Genomic DNA, 18,228 nt, shown 5'->3' with positions numbered 1-18,228 from the left:
AATTGTGTTCATGTTGGAAACACGTTTTCCTCGTGACCAGCTAAGGCTGCTTTTGGATGCAGCAGCCACTGCTGGCGTGGATAGCAAGTCAGCCGCTTTTTGGCAGACAATTTAGAAAATTTGCAGGATTGAACTAAGGTATGCTGGGCGACAGGCCATGAGTCTCAGTTACTGCTTTCTCCTGCAGGTGGAACAATTGGGGATGGGCCTCAGCAGAAGGGTTGACACAGTGTGGCGACATGCACTTAGTGGACACAAGGCAGTTCGGTGCAGAGGGCGTGTTAAAAATTTTATAACATTTTCACACAATGGCTTCAGCACAGCGGGCTTGTAATTGATCCCAGCAGAGGGGAGAGTGCGCCTCAGCTTACACAGGTGGCCCCAGAAATGCTGTTTTCCCTTAACCTTCCGGAGAACGCCTTTTTGCCACGTGAAAGGAAACATTTTCACTTCGGTCACCATAATAGATCGGCGCAGCCTGACGTCTGCCACCCAGGTGTTCCAAAAATTCCTGCATTTTTTTCTTTGAGGGGCACTCTGGCTCTCACACCAGTGTTCCCAGGAGAACTGAGAAGCAATGATTTGATTGGAATCCTGACAGTGATGATGACGTGCACACTAGAGGGCACATGTTCGATGTTGCGATAAAAAGAGGATTGGTCAAAGAGGATCTGCCTGTCTGTTGGAGGGAGGCAGTACCAGGCATCTAAAAATACGCGAATGGCGAAAAAGACCATCCACAGCCCGTCATTGGTGGATTGTGCTTTCTCAAGCAGCTCCGTGTTGAACACGTGATTCTGAGAGACACTTAACAATGCAGACTAGGCTGATTCGAATTTTGGAGGTTGCGGGGAGAAGAGGCTGAGGGTTGTGATGAGACAACTAGAGAGGAGTCATAATCAGATTGTTGGAATTGTGTTGTGTGGCAGCAGCAAGGCACACATACGCTCAGGGTAAGGTGCAAGGCATCTCAATTTTGGAGGTTGCGGGGAGAAGAGGCTGAGGGTTGTGATGAGACAACTAGAGAGGAGTCATAATCAGACTGTTGGAATTGTGTTGTGTGGCAGCAGCAAGGCACACATACGCTCAGGGTAAGGTGCAAGGCATCTTAAGTCGAATTTTGGTTTGTTGCTGTGAGACAAATCTGAGCGAATTTTCTCGCAGGGCATTACAACTTCATGTTCGGTTTGGAGGCGCAGCTTCTGGTCCAGAATCGAGCAACAGAGACTGGGGTACTTTACTTGAGTCATCACTGTGGGTCGCTGTTCACTGCATTGCAGTCTCCTGACAATGCATGGTAAGCATTATGTTGCTCTGGCTTGGTAGGAGATATTGGAGGAGAATAGCTCACTGCATCTGGCGTTTGCCCCTGCAAACAGCAGCAGTCGTAACTCAATGTATATACTGTGCGTTAGCATGTAGTTTACCATCCACAATTTCTGTCAGTATAGTGAATTATAGTCAAACTGTGTTACATGCATTCCAAGTGGGAACAGAGGTGTAGAACTCCACCCATTCCTGACTTTTTCAACTGCACTGCAGCAATTTTCATGTTCTTTCTAATTTTGTGTAATTATGTTGTATCATTGTATTTCACTCTTTTATGTTAATGATAATAAATCTGAGTAGTCACACTCAGTATCTATTCAGCAGAGATCAGAGCCCACAACCCTTTTTAAAGTTGATGATAGTTGAAGTAATGGATAATCTATTACATTATATCCAGTTCAGCTTCATCAACAGGTCCAAAATATCGATTAGTTAAAGCTAGATCTGTGTTGCATGTAGTTTTACAGTGGTTTCACTAAAGGGTGACTTCAGAGTATTACCTGCAGACTGAAATAATGAGTGCTATATTACATTACCAAAATCAACTCACGCTATGGATTTTTTGAAACTTTAAGTGATGAATCTGGGAATAAACTTGAACCCCCTATGTGTCGCTACTGTTAAATGACCCTTGGATTGTCACCCATGAAGAGTGAAACAAGATGTCAGGACGACAGTAGATTTGATCAGTTAATTTCTTTATTCTGACCTTCAGCCATAGTATATCAGGACCAGTTAAGGCATGAACTCTAAGCACTTCCGTCATGGCTAGTGGGGAAAGGCTTCCAGCCTTCCGCTACCGTATTGCTATACTGCACCCAGGTGGGACTACTTCACAGCACCAGTTTTCCATGTTTTGCTTTGCAATACATATCACTCTCGCCCACATGGGGCTGGCTCTGTTGCAACTTCCGCTCTGGCGTATTTTTTGGCCGAATACTGTCAATATGCTACATGCCCTCTTTTTTATTAAGACCTTGTCCCCCAGGTCGACCAAACTAGACTATCCTTTATACTAGATTTCCTGGCGACCAGTCCTTCTGGCCTGTATTGACTCTTAAGCATTATTCTATAATTGGTTTCCTTAACCCTATCCTTAATCTTACACATTTTCATGCCCTGCTCCTTAACTCAAACAACATGGAACTTATTTTATTACTTGGTTCTTGCACAATCACGTCTAGTTGTCTATTCCCAACTCACAAGCTGAAGTAAATCAATAATTCTTAATGCTACCCCCTTGTGCATTCAGCTTCCTTCTGCTGCTTTCATGCTCAGGGAATTCAATCCAGGGGAATCTGACCAATGGCTGGTTCCAAGCTCAGCGTTGTGGTTCATCTTCTACATATCAAAACACAGACTACACTCAGCAGAACAAGTGCCACTGCAGTGACTGGCATGACAACAGCCAATGTTGTCCCTTTCCAGTGCTGATTTTTCCTATATGAATTTACATACTGCAATAAAGTTTCTAGGGAGACATTTCCCTTCTGCTATTTCAGAAGTGTGTTTATAGACGGCATTAATTCCGACCATAGGGTTTGATTTAAGCTGGTTAGATTTCGGGTAGGTGACACTTCCAAGGGTTCCTCTGGACAATGCAAACGAGGCTGCAAAATTTTGCAGTTGCGTTATCCTTGAAATCATGGCGGGCAGTTGGAAGGTAGGCCACATTATCTCCCACGCTGTTCCATTTAATAACAAATCACTCCCATTTAATTCTAGCCTCTCCAGTGAGGTAAGCTTCCACTGCTCAAAAAAACTACCCACTACTACCATCTTGTCGAAGATAGAGTACAACCAATGCGCCTCAACCTGCTGAAAGTACCATTCCTGCTCGATCACGTCTTTATTGCGCTTTCTTACCTTCATTTGTCTCATTAGCAATTTCACTTCACAGGAATCCTGCCCCCTCTCTTATTACCATATTTGGACAGACTGCGATTTCCCCTCGGTGGCAATTTTGTAACTTTGCTTCCTACATTTCTAGATATCTTCCCTTGCCTTTTACAGTTAATAACAGTCGCTCCATTTTTACTCTCACAAATTTATTCAATATCCTCCACTTGACAGGATACACATTAACTTTGTAGCATTCATAATGTGCTTGTTTCCTTGCTACTGGTATAGAAACTGAAATTTAAACTTTCTCTTCATCAGTTCTCACCAATAATGTGCTTACCTTGAAATAAAAAGGTAAGTTTTTGTGTTTGAGTTCTAAAACCAACCTCAACTCTGGTGGTAGCTCCATCTGTACTGTCATTTTACGACCATACACTACTTCACATGATGATAATCCTGAATTCATATGCTGCTTTGAGCTGTAGGTGGAGATGACATACTTCAAATAGACATCCCAGTTGCTATGATGTGAGTCAATTTAGTATCCAAGCACCTTCCAGATCGTCTATGCACTCTTTCAGTTCGACTCGTCCCTAACTTCTTCACATCTACATCTACATCTACGTGCATACTCCGCAAGCCACCTGACGGTGTGTGGCGGAGGGTACCTTCAGTACCTCTATCGGTTCTCCCTTCTATTCCAGTCTCGTATTGTTCGTGGAAAGAAGGACTGATGTAGGATGATCGCTGATTCCCTGTTCTGCGTTAACTTTTTCAAATAGTTCGGGTCTGTTTGTCACCAGAAGGTCTAATATGTTATCCCCACGAGTCGGTTCTCTGTTTAACTGCTCAAGGTAGTTTTCAGATAAAGCACTTAAAAAAATTTCACAGGATTCTTTGTCCCTGCCACCCGTTATGAACGTTTGAGTCTCCCAGTCTATATCTGGCAAATTAAAATCTCCACCCAGAACTATAACATGGTGGGGAAATCTACTCGAAATATTTTCCAAATTATCCTTCAGGTGCTCAGCCACAACAGCTGTTGAGCCAGGGGGCCTATAGAGACATCCAATTACCATGTCTGCGCCTGCTTTAACCGTGACCTTCACCCATTCAGTAACTTACACAATTGCTTGTATAGATCTGACATGAAGTTTGTTCCCTGGTCTGTTAGTATTGTTTTAAGCACTTCAAACTTCAATATCCAATTGTTCACAAGTGCTTGTGCCACTGTTGCTGCCTACTGGTTTGGCATTGCGACCATTTCTATATATCGTGAAAAATGATCTATGATTGTGAGTATGCACTGATTCCCTGCTGATGTTTTATTGAACCGACCTAAAACATCATTCACCAGAAATTTAAATGGTTCTAATGCTTCAGGTTCCCTCTGTAAATGTTCTCTTGTTCGATAAAAATCCGCTCTCTGTGTGCACTGTATGTAATTCCGCACAAACTGGTTTACACCTGTCTGCCCATTCCTCCAACAATACCTTCGCACCTCTTTTCGGTGTTTGATCTGCAACCTTCATGACCTGCTAACATGCAATCGAGTGCTTCATGTAGGACTCTATTCTTCGCTGGTACCACTACTCTGGTCCCATCTTGGTTTCTCTGTGAAGTTACCCAACATGCATTCAAAACTGTGACTGCTTAAAATACTGCTTAAATTCGTCATTCTCTCTTTGTGTAGCTTGTCATTCCTGATGCTCATTATCCCCGAAATGTAATGCTGCTACTTTTCTACTTAATCCATCCGAATTTCCGAGCTTCTTCCCTGTTTTATGCGTAACTTCGAAATCAAATTCACTTAGTCTTACTGCCCATCGTGTCTACCTACTGGAAGGCTACTTTAACAACCAAAAACCATCTTAGTGCCGCATGATCCGTTATTACTCTAATCTTTTTACCTGACAGATAACATTTGAAATATGTGAGTCCATAAATAAGGCTTAACATCTCTTTCTCCGTTGTTAAATAATTTCTTTCTGCAAATTTTAGTTGTCTTGCAGAATTTAGTTGCCTACTAGATGTTCTGTGCCTTCTATATCTTGCAACAACACACAGCCAAATGCATGGTTTGATACATTGCATGATAAAACGAATTCTCTGCTAAAATCCGGAAATACCAGTATTGGACTCAATGTTAAAAATTCTTTTAGCTTCTCAAAAGCATACTGCTGCTCTTCTGACCACGCAATTTAGTATCCTTCTTTAACAATTGTGTCAGTGGTCTGGCAATATCTGCAAATCGTTTTACTATCCAGTGGTAATAGCTTGCAAGTCCTAAGAAATACTGCAACTCCTTTACAGATTCTGGTACAGGAAATTCACGTACAGCTCTAATTAATCTTGGATCTGCCTTAACCCCATCTTTACTTATGATATGACCTAAGTGTGCTATCTCTTCCATCACAAAATTACACTTTTCCATACTCAGTGTTAACTTCTCTGCTTTTAACCTAAGGAATACTTCCCTTAATACCTGTATATGGTCTTCCATATCACTCCCATAGACGATTATATCATCGAGAGACAGTAAGCATTGCTGTGGTTTCAAACCTTTGAGTTCTCCATCCAACAATCTCTGAAACGTTGTAGGTGCAATTTTTAATCCGAATGGCATTCATCTGAATTAGTAGTGCTCCAGGCTGCAAAAAACGCTGTTTGTGTCTATCCTGTGGTTCAGCCTCTATGTTTTGATAAGCAATCTTCAAATCCACTGTTGAAAAATATTTGCATTGCCCTAAATGATCCAAGTTTTCTGTGATGTTCGGCAATGAGTACGTGTCTATTGTGGTTTTTGCATTTACATGCCTGTAATCACAATAAAACCTATAACTTCATGTTCCATCCATTGATTTTTTGGCATGATAACTATTCCTGTCCCCATGAAATGTTGCTTGCCTCAGTTATTCCATCTTTCAGCTATTGATCCATAAATTTCTCCAAAATTTGTGCAAGTACCTAGGTATTTCTGTAGTTTGCAGTAGACCGGTAACTCATTTCCCATTGTACCCCATGCTGTGTAATATGCATAGCTGGTAATGGCCCTTTTGGAAAAAATAAATACTTAAATTTCAGAAGTATTTTTTATATCCATTCCCTATTGCTTCACTGTAGGTGCTTCACTTTTTCTCATAAAGCAGTTTCAATGGCGTCTGGCAAATGCCCATTGCTAACACTAACACATTCTTCTTACTCCAAGATATCGATATTAGCGATTAACGACCTCTTTGTTAATCCTATGTCCTTCGCACTAAAATTATCAATAAGACAGGTGCCTTCATCCCACCTTTATTTCTTGTATGTGTATGATACCTCTTTTAACTAAGCAACCCAACTAATCTAAAACTTCATTCCACCACAAAAAAATTCATACCAGCAAGCTAGACTTACATTGACCCAAAGTGATTTTGCAGTACTCTTAGGTACATAATCGCGCGAATCAAGTCTTAGTATGGTATTAGAAGTTTAATCAGTTCGTCTTTCGTGACAGACTCCCCTCGTGACATCGCTACACTGGCAATGGCTTCACCTAACTCAAATATTTTTCTGTCAAGTTCTACCCTATGTTGCCAAAGATCGGTTATGGCACAATGCTGATATAAGAAATCTAATCCCAGAATCATGTTGTAGCCCTCACTCATGTGTGGCACAATCTCTACAAACTGAACCATATCAAGGCAAAAGTTTGTGTCCACCAATCCTAGTGTGTGACATCTTTATCCCCCACTCTACACAGTCTGCACCGAATTACTACTGGCGATCGACACGTTCGCCCTTGTGTCCAATAATATCCTGCAACTATTTTTTTCCTAATATTCCTCTTATAACACAATCCACCTCTGTATAAGGTTTCGTAACAGTACTGGGAATGGCCGTAGGTGGACCTGGTGTTCCCTTTGGTGTTTAACACCTTATTCTTATTTTATCCTCTACTTCTAGAATTACTCTTTCCTCTTACTTTATTTACATCACCCTGAGGTTGGGGACACTGTCCCCCTGCCTGCCCAGTTCGTCCACACCTGAAACAATTTATGTTAGCTGCAAACACTGACCGTTAACCCTGCATTACAGTCGACAAATCGATCTCTTCACACACTATAGCTAACGCCATTGCAATGCACAGATCTACTGGACACCCTGTCTGCACAAGTCTTTACATTTCCACAAGAACCCTCTTAAAAAAGCATCGAGTGTGCTCTGCTCAGCTTCTTGCAAAACAATTTCATTGACTGCAGCATCCCGTCGCACTTCATAGGTAAATCTATTAATTTTCCTTATCCTATATGCAAACTGTTCTGCAGTTTACATTGTTTTCTTAATTATTACCCTTAATTGTTCCCTGTAGTGTCTAGCACTATTTTGTTTCGTATATCTCTGAATTAACCCTTCTTTAAATTCTTCATATGATGTGGCTCCCTTAAGAGCGTCTGTATACCCTACATAAGTTTTTGCTTCCCCTGTTGGCCTCAATTTTGCAACACTCAGTAATTCCTTATCAGATCAACCTTCCATCTGAGCCAAATTTCAAAGGCCTCCAACAAAGGCCTGCATATCGTCAGTTACCTTACCAAATAAAGGAGCAATTAAACTTAAGACTGACAAATTTACACCCCACTGTGACGATCATGATTCTACCAACCCATGCAGTTCTGAATTATTGGCTGCTGATTGTGTTACCTTTTCTAATAATATGTGTACTGCTTCCAGTCCTGACACACCTTGAATCTCTAGTTTTATCGAAGCTTTATCCTTGATAACATCAGCTTTGACAACTAACATGCACAAGACAAGAAAATAAAATACATTAACTTAATTCTTCCATCTCATTGTGAGCCTTCTTGACTCCTAACTTTGTCTAGCCATGCGCCCTCAACAGTTGCATGCATAACATTATATTGGAACTGATTTTGTACATGGCGCTGAGTGACCCTTAAGGTTACACTTTTCACACCTAACAGGAACTAACCAGCAGTACCTAACAGGCATTAACCAGCAGTGACTTCCGTTACCTCTAAAACGAGACAAATACACTGATTTTCTACTTGCAATAAAATCTTCTTTCAAAATGCATGACTGTCAAACTTCTTCTCCATGATCAAAATACAATAATTTTTTTGACCCACCATAACATATATTGTATGTTCAGACATTGCTCTAAGAATGTGACATCAATGTTCTGATGCCGGTGCTGAGTGATCCTGAGACTGTCGCCCATGGAGAATGTAAGATGTTAGGATGACAGCAGATTCGTTCAATTAATTTCTTTATTCCAGACCTCAGCCATAGTATATCAGGAACAGGTTGGTGGAGGGGTTCAGTTGCCTCTCATGTGAAACAACAGACATCCAGCATTTGCTTATGATGCAAAGACTGGGGCTGAGCATGGCACCATTAGAATGCTGCTGGCAGCGACATCTCTGGCTGTGTCCATGATGACAGCATGACGGTGCAGATTATTAAACACTTCTGTGGCGGCAAGTGAGGAAAGGCTTTCATCCTTCCACTAGAGTATTGCTGCACCCAGCTGGCTCTGCTTTGCAATGCCATTTTGCCGTGTTTTGATTTGCAGTGCATAGCTCTCGTCTGCTTGTGGCAGGCTCTGTTGCAACTCAATTCCGCTCTGACATTTTTTTTGAGCGAATACAGTTGATACGCTACACTACCATAGGGGTCACAAAAACAAGATTAGGCTAGTTACAGAATGCACAGAGGCGTTTAAGCAATCATTTTACCCACACTTCATATTTGAATGGAACAGAAAGATATCCTAATAACTGGTAGGTTGGAAAGTACCCTCTGCCACGCACTTCACAGTGGTTTGCAAAATATGGATCTAAATGTCGATTCCTAAACATAACTTTATAGCTCTTAACATATTAGACAGAAGAAGTATTTTCCAGCAACAGAGATTATTATACCCCGAGTTATCCACTTCAATTTACTTTCCTAGAACAAGGTGTACGTGAAACATTTTTGTTGAACACATCTGGAAAATTGCTTACTAACTTATCAAAATTAGCACTATATGAAATACTGTTGCCATTCTGTCTCTTTTATCCCCTTATAAAGATCATTCAATACGATTAAATTTTGTTCGTTAAAGTTGTTTTTCAAGTACAGTTTTAAAACTGAGGTATTACATTTTATTTTTCTCAGTTCGGTACACAAAACAACATGGGTAGAGATTGCTAAATCTAAGTAAGTATTACATACCAGTATGAAATTTTCATTTTGCAGTGGAGTGGGTGCTGGTATAAAACTTCTTTCCAGATTAAAACTGTGTGCCAGACCAAGACTCGAACTAGGAACCTTTGCACAGTCTATAGAGTGAGCCATCCATTCTTCTAGGAGTGATAGTTTTGCAAGTGCAACAGGAGAGCTTCTATTTGGTTTGAAAAATAAGAGACGAGGTACTGGCGGAAGTTAGGCTGCGAAGAGGCATCACGAGTTGTCCTTTGGTAGGTCAGTTTGTAGAGCACTTGCCCATGAAATGCAAAGTTCCTGAGTTCGAGTCGTGGTCAGGTATTGAGTTTTAATCCGCCAGGAAGTTTCAACATTTATATACATTTTTCAAACACGCAATTTCTTAAACTATTTGTGGAAGCTGTGGTGCCTTCACTGTGTTGTAGTGGTTAGCATCGCTGGGTGGTGTGCTGTGGGTCACCAGTTCTAACCTGATCATAAGATATTATTTGTTATTTCGTATTTATCAATTCTGGAAGCTTCTTGAAATAGCTCATGTTCGTAATGTATAACAGGAATATTCGATGGGTGAATAATTACTAGCTTTCTGGAATATTTGGCGTTTGTATGAATAACTGCAGTTGAATTCCGTTCTGGCTGTAGAGTGGTGCAATGGTAGTTCTACTGTAAAAGTCATAGACACTTTCTAACTTTGTGTCAGGCATCAAATCTTTTTGCTTGAACATACAATATTCATTTGGCACCGTAACGAACTACATGGTCAAGAACTAGATATAAAACTTTATCCCAAGGGGCTGTATTAAGTCCTTTGCTTTACTTAATCTACACCTCAGATCTATAAACTATTTTTGTTCCATCAATCAAAATTCTGCAATATACTGATGATATATGCATATATGCTGTAGACAAAGGGCTACGAAAACTGGAATATTTATTAGATCAGACAGTCACAGCATTAATTCTTTGGCTTGATGAACATGGTCTTTCAATACCTGAAAACAAATTTTCTGTTGTATATTCTAGAAAGCAACGAATTCAATACAGTGAAGATAGCTTTCAGTTCAATGAAAGAGAATTTCCAGTAAAATCATCTGTGAAATTTATGGACATGATTTTAGACATGCATTTCACATGGATTAACCATGTAGACTGTATTATGAATAAAACTGGAAAATCTATTAACGTTGTAAGGTCCATAGTTGACACACATTTCTCTGTTCTGCTGGCACTAATAAGTTAAGTACTAGAGTATGGAAGATTTCTTCTTGGTAATGGTTCAGAAGAAGCTGCACCTAAACTTGATTGTCTTCAGTATCGTTGCCACAGGTACATATGGGAGGAATGCGATCCACACCTTTAAAAGCATTGATGGTCGAAGTAGTGGAAAAGACTCCTTCAGTGAGAAGAGGTCGTTTAACAAAGAAGTTCCTATTATGGTTGATAAAAGACTCAAGTCATACTTTACGTGGTCTCCTGCATCAATTACAATCAATGGATCTTGTTAGTAGTTTAAATTCGAAACAGTCTCGCTCACGGTCTCTCCTGTTATTAGCAGCAGATACCATTCAAGTGGTTTAATGTCATACCACTATAAATGATGTGGGTATTCCATTTAAATTTCCATTTGGTTGCCACTTAAGGAATGCCATGACTCATTATTATAACCTGACAAGGCAATCTTTCTATAGTTTGCATAAGAATGTTATGGATTGGATTTTTGAAGTTTCTTCTAAGGCACTCTTGATATCTACAGCTTGGTCAAAAAGGGATCCAATGGTTCGACTGGGTGTGCTTTTTTATGCCCACGGCTAGGGCAGTGCGAATAGTTTATCCTTCTATCACACGTTTCCATCTACTCAGCGGAAACAATAGCCATAGTTGAGGCACTGCAGCATTTCGCAACATTGAAATTAATTCAGATCCGAAAAGTGCTATTAAGTATATCAAAAATCGAAAATGGAAATGTGATGCAAATATGTGTACGTAGCGGACATTATTCACGTGATGATGGAAAGCACCGACAAAGGAATCTTCTTTCCTTTGGATTGCTGCTCATTCAGGCATCATTTAGAATGAACAGTCAGATCAGGATGTGAAGTCACCAGTTACAGCAGGAATATATTACTCAAGAGTTCCCAAATCAAATCAATTCAAGGATCAAGGAGAAAATTAATATTAATTAGCATGAATATAGGAAGCTACCTGTGCAGATGGTAGGGCCTATGCATCGATTCAAGAATCTGTCCCATATAAACCTTGGTTCCAAGACAAAAAGTTTTCAGGGAAATTAATAACTAGTATAATTCGTATGCATTTAAATTATGGGTGTTTTACAGTCCATCTTCACCGAATAGGAATCTCCAGTTCTCTTCATTTTGACAGTGACAATGTCTTCTATGCAGATGAAAACCATATTTTTTTCGCTTGTCCGAAACACGGTATACATAGACAAGTCTTTGTGGAAGACTTAAAGAAAGCAGACGTCTAGCTACTATGTGGCTGTCCTTGTATCCTTCGTGGGAATTCTGTTTAAATTTGTGACATCAGCTCCAATGACAGTATAGATTAAATCTGACCTGCTTAGATGTTCAGGAAAGGAATATTAAAAAACATATCATTTTGTGATTACTATTTACGATGTATCATATATGTAATATGAGTTCCTATATGGTACTATTTACGAAATGCCAAAGTTAATAAAAATGAAATTACCTTCAATGCAAATCGCAGAATAGGATGCGCGGCAAAGGTGCTTCTCGTATTGGCGGGTCTTGTCAAAGTTGTTACTCTGTTGTAGGTTATGTGTTTTGAATGGGAGGGTGTTTCGAACCTCCTAAGGTTTGTGTACGCCTGTTGAAGTAATTCATTTACCAATGATGAAGGGCATTATTGAAAGAATCACATTGAAAAATTTTATGTAAGTATTATATATATTACTGTGTGTCAGTCGCCGTAAACGTAATTTATTCAACATATATGTCGTGGTTGATTATGCCTTATTCTACAAAAACAAACATCATTAATGTGTTTATTGTGCAATAATATTCGTTCACAATAAGAATGGCTAAAACTGACGACGGCAGTGACAAAGTTATCGTGAATATCATAAAATAAACAAAGCCACTAGAAAGATCTGTTTCTCGTCACAGGAACTTTGTATTGTAATCATATGTAGAACTTCGTTAGATTTTAGATTTGAAGTTTTGCTAACGCTTCAGAAAGTAGCATTTGCGTGTCACCTGAAAATTATTTAGGTGAAACCAATGTTAGTATAGTAAACCTTATCTGCCTCATGTGAAATTAACGCTGCCCTACATATTCTTCAATAAAAAGGGACACTAACATTACTGTAGAAGTTTCTACGAAAATATAAGCTAGGAAGGTAACACAGCCCGTTTAGTATAGATACACATTATATTATATATCTCATTTATGAGTTCAGTATGACCAAATTAATTCTAGATAGTTAATTCCCACAAAAATAATTTATGTCATCGTCAGTGTATTACATTAAATGTTGGGAAAAATGTGATAATGGTAAACCAATTGCTTCACTGCCTGTTGTAAGAAGGTAATATACAGATTCAGTGTAGTGGGTATCAGTGCCAGTTGTAACAAGAAATATTGAATGGCTGATAATAAACATTCTAAGGATTCAATTTATCTCGGATGTAAAGACGTTCAAACCTATTTATTGCTATTTTCTGAAGCATTGCTGCTAGTCTAAGATTGAGATATTACTGATAGGGATGGAATGCACATAGTTACCTGTGATTATTGATAGCTTTTCCCAGATCTCTGAAGACAAAATTGGGGAATGGTCCTACGACTTTTGTACTATTTTTGCAATTGTTACAGTCTAGAACTGATGTTCAGTCTGGGAGTTGAGAATCTTTAGGAAATTTGCTGACCAAACAATAGTTCTATAGTAGTATGGGATTATTCAGAAAGAATGGTTCAGAAGTTAATGTTAGCTTGGCTCTTTTGTAATGACATGCATAATCTACCGTGATATAAAGTTCTGGATGACTTTAGTATGTGTGTTGTCTTTCACTATAACATCTATGTAATTTCCGTCCTTTCCACCAGAAGCACTATTGTGGTGGCATTTGGGTGTTAGTACAAAATTTTTGTGGGTAGGCCTAGTTCTAGGAGCATCATCCAATTGAAAGGTGAGTTAAGGAGATCGTCCCTAGTTGAGGATATCAAAGATCTTGGATAAGTTGCAATGTAACAGATTTTGATTCTCAGTGGTGAAGCCAATGAAGATGTTATGAGATTAACTGTTATTGATGCATATTATACTCGTATTGGCATTTGACAAGTTATTTCCTCCATTTTGATGACAATTGGCCTAAGCAGGTGGGTGATATTACCAGTTTCAGTATTTTCCCCAAACTGCCATACAGGGATCTAAAGTTTAATTTGGAATTCAGACCAAAATAGAATAGGCAGAACACATGAATCAAATAAATCTACTGATACTGGATGTTGGCTTCACATTGAAAATTTAATGGTGATGTAATGTGTGATGTCATACATGGGCAGAAAATTGATAATTTTTCCTTTTGTCCAGATTATTTGTTAGAATTTAGGCTGTGGTGATGAAAACTGAATTTTTCTTTGTATGCATATTATTTTTAGAATATAAGTTGTGGTGACATGCTGGTCTGTGGCATAGCCCATAGCCTAAGAACTATAATTGAGTCAGCATAAGTTTCTACCTGACAGTTGCAGTTGTTCACCTGCCTAAACCAGTAACATAATGCACTTTTGTAATTGCCTCTATGGCAATGCCTCAGTGTTGTCAGTTCTGTAGGTAGCTACTGTTTCTGCCTGCAGCCATTAGCCCTTCGCAGTTCAAAGCTGGCAACAGTGCTGTGAGCTGTCTCTACTGTAGACATATCCATCTGGAGCAATTCAGTTAAGGAGGAACAATTACAGAAAAAAGTTAATTATGCGAAACGACAGTATGGGAGGGATACATTGGTACTCACCACATAGAGCAGGCATTGGTTCGCACACAGGTGCAATGTAAATGAATGCTAGAAGTATCCAGCTTTCAGACTGAGTCTTTCATCAGATGTAGAAAACTATCACAAATTCACATGAGCAAAACTTAGACATGTAAGCCACTGTTGTCTCCAGGCACTGAGGCCTGACTCATTTATGAATTAATTATGAAAAAAGCAGAGCCCAGACTAAGATTCATATTAGTGTAGTCCTCAAGAAGGGTAATTCATCCCGAGGGAGGTGTCCACTCATTCTCAACTATTTGTCACTCAGTCTGAAACACTAATAATGCCAAAGTACCGTATTTACTCGAATCTAAACCGCACTTTTTTTCCGGTTTTTGTAATCCAAAAAAATGCCTGCGGCTTAGAATCGAGTGCAAAGTAAGCGGAAGTTCTGAAAAATGTTGGTAGGTGCCGCCACAACTAACTTCTGCCGACGAATATATGCAGCACTACACAGGCATGCTTTGCAGGCACAAAGATAAATACTAGTGCCAAAACCTCTGAGTCAGTAAATAAATTAAAAAAAAAGGTGGAAGACCAGCTTTTTTATCCGCCCCGAGTTTCGACCACTGCATTTTCATACATTATCCAACGAAGTAAATACAAATTCCGTATTGTTCATCTTCAAATGTAGCAGCATTTCAAATGTACTATGAAAATCCGACTGGCAAGACTGATTGGGATGTTTTTCAATATGGCCAACTCTACGTTTTGAATTTTTTCCTACCTGTGAGAAGAGATGGTTGCTAATAGGACTTTAATGAATTGTGAATCACATGCAGTATTCTCTTCACCATAAGAATAATACGAATATAAACATTTTGCCATGTATTCTTTCGTGTTTGCTGCTATCTCATGTAAATCCTGTCTGCCTAATAAACTAGGAAACTAGTGCGAGACAACAACAAACGTGGAAGAATATAAATATCATGTCATGTTTGTATTCGTATTATTCTTATGCATAATAGTGATACAGTCAGAAATGAAGCACGGCAATTGACTAGATTTTTAAATCAAGATGACTCTAATTTCTGTGCAGAATGTAATGTACAAAAGAGGCGTCTGCAAAGATTTTCAAACGGCGAAAAATTTTAGCTAAACTCTCGTTCAGAACATCTTCTATCATACGCAGTCTATTATTTGGTACTTGTTGATCATTATCAAAGAATCCAGTAGTGTAAGTAATAACAAATAGCAGTCTCTTGCCATTGTTTCACTAATGAGACAATTTCTCCCTTTTTTTTTTCTTTTTTTTCGTAAGCGGTGGTAGCGCGCACAAAAGCAAGCCATGCCGCGAGTGGTGACAGGTCGTAAACACACATTATCAGAATGTGAATGCATGACACAGTACAATAATGCATTTTCAGCTTAGAGTGACATAAACACCTATATCAAAGAGAACGGCACTTATCAGATCAAAGAAAAATAAGCAATCGATTCAAACCAGACGAAGCTAGAGATGGGGGATCCGCTCCTGAACTGTTTTATAGAGTTGAATCTTTCAAAGGAGTGAACAATCAGTGATTCAGAAAAACAGAACGGTAGCTCCAAACGTTTCCGACAGCAGAGAGAGAGAGAGAGAGAGAGAGAGAGAGAGAGAGAGAGAGAGAGAGAGAGTCAGAGCAGGTCAGCGGGGCCTCTGCTGGTCAGAGCACACTACACGCCACACAACACAGCCAGCGCCAGCCTCTGCCCTGCTTCTACCTTGGCTGCCTGCATTGTGCATTGCCCCATTGGATTTTGTGTTTCACATATGCCGTGCCATCTCTGTGCTTCCTCTGCCGCGTGCAGTGTCTGGCGCAGCGTAACTTAGCATCGCACTCCGTCGGCGACCGTTTCAGTCGCACGTCCTGCCCTCTGGGCAGTTGATGCGAGCAACAGGACAGAGAGCCTCCTAGCGGAGAACATAAGAACTACTTGCAACAACCTGCTCGCAAGAGAACGGACGATTTGTCTCCGAGCGGGTGAGTGGTGGCCGTTCACCGCTCCCCCCACCCTCGCAACTCGCCCGCTCAACGCTCACCCCACCGTTCTCGACTCTAGCCGGAGCGTTGAGCAAAGCAACTCAGGTGTCACTCTGGTCTCTGCGGTCTTAGCTCACGCAGTAATACAGCTCGCCGCTCGACCAGGTTGACTCAGCGCCTCTGCATCGGAGATCGTCTATTCTGGATATTGTTCTTCGTACTAATACCGATATGTATATTACATAATTATGTTATGTATACATCATTTGTTTCTATTTTATTTTTATTTGTTTAAACTGATCAGATGAGGTTCCTGACGACTCCTCTTACTATAGGATTTTTTATTATGGACACTCGAATTTACACTTTAATTACGAGCGAACCAATAAACATATCGCAAAATGTGATACACCAATATTTTCCTTGTTTTATTCTGCATAAGGCTATATGCAGAACTTTGGTCTTACAGTCAAATTTATATTTTTTTTCTTATTTTAGTACGGATTTTGCGATTTTGGGCGTCTTCGGAAGGAAATGTTCATTTTAAAAATATATGGCTTGGGATGTATTTGTACAAGGTTAATGAAATTTTAATACATTATAGCCAAATACATTGTTAATGTATTTTGTGGACTGGCAAGAGCGCCAATCCACTGTGACGGGTAGCCGAAAGGCACGCGTTTAAGCTCACGCCGGCTGGCGTGAGGTCTGGAACAGTTAAAGGAGGTGAGACTAGTATAAAAGGTATGTAGCTTCTGGAATACTTAACTTTAATCCATAATTGGTGAACATTGGTCTGACGGTACATGCATCACAAGATAAATAGCAAATGATAATGACGCCTTGCTAGGTCGTAGCAAATGATGTAGCTGAAGGCTACGCTAACTATCGTCTCGGCAGATGAGAGCGTAATTTGTCAGTGAACCATCTCTAGCAAAGTCGGCTGTACAACTGGGGCCGAGTGCTAGGAAGTCTCCCTAGACCTGCCGTGTGGCGGCGGTCGGTCTGCAATCACTGATAGTGGCGACACGCGGGTCTGACGTATACTACCGGACTGCGGCCGGTTTAAAGGCTACCACCTAGCAAGTGTGGTGTCTGGCGGTGACACCTCAATGTAAATCTCAAGTTACAAAATTTTCTGATCACCCAAAAAACCACGATAGTGCAAAATAAATCGATAATCAAAAACTTTGTCATATCGTGGAAATTTCAATAAACTATACAAAATTCTTACTCATTATCTGTGTTACTTCAAAATAGGATCAAATAAGATCAAAATACAGGTATAGTACTGGAATAAACCAAGTTTAAAGGGCAATGTGCCTTCCATTTATTTTCTATTGTGAATGAGTGGTGAGTCATGAAAAAGACCTAGTTCATTTCAGGGAGTGAACAGTTCGTATCCGATCTCTGAAAAGAACAGTTTTGCCCATCTCTAGACGAAGCACATGAAAAAGGAAGGGTACCCGTATAAATACGGACGGAGCGCCTGACGCATGGCAACGGGTACCTGGTAAAGCTTGACTGCTAAACTTACGACTCGAACCAAACTACTGTAGCTGTATCGTCATTCATTCGACCTAAATTGTGTCTCATATTACAATGGACCAACTTTGTTTTGATTTGGAGGTGCAGCCTAAAACTTTTCTCTCCCTGGAATTTTGAGTCTCAAATTTCAGGTGCGGCTTAGATTCGGGAAAAATTTTTTTCCTTGATTTCGAGTCTCATTTTTCAGGTGTGGCTTATAATTGAGTGTGGCTTGGATTCGAGTAAATACGGTAATGGGAGCACTGGAGAAATTTCAGTGAAGTTCATGATTCCTAGTGATTTTGTATGGGGTCATTCCACATCAAATCATGCAG

General features: G+C 39.9%; 1 protein-coding gene across 1 annotated transcript in view; it reads left to right on the top strand.

The window, feature by feature from the left end:
* Positions 1-12,153: 12,153 nt before the first annotated feature.
* Positions 12,154-18,228, top strand: part of LOC124796278 (structural maintenance of chromosomes protein 5) — a 183,611-nt gene continuing 177,536 nt past the window's right edge. The window contains exon 1 of the mRNA XM_047260396.1: positions 12,154-12,301. Within this exon, the coding sequence (XP_047116352.1) occupies positions 12,258-12,301 (44 nt within the window). The 5' untranslated portion in view covers positions 12,154-12,257. The remainder of the gene's footprint in view (positions 12,302-18,228) is intronic.

Source organism: Schistocerca piceifrons, chromosome 4 (genome assembly GCF_021461385.2).
Source record: "Schistocerca piceifrons isolate TAMUIC-IGC-003096 chromosome 4, iqSchPice1.1, whole genome shotgun sequence".
NCBI classification, from domain to species: Eukaryota; Metazoa; Arthropoda; class Insecta; order Orthoptera; family Acrididae; genus Schistocerca; species Schistocerca piceifrons.
The sequence above is the reverse complement of the archived record's forward strand: the minus strand, read 5'-3'. Positions and strand labels throughout refer to the sequence as shown.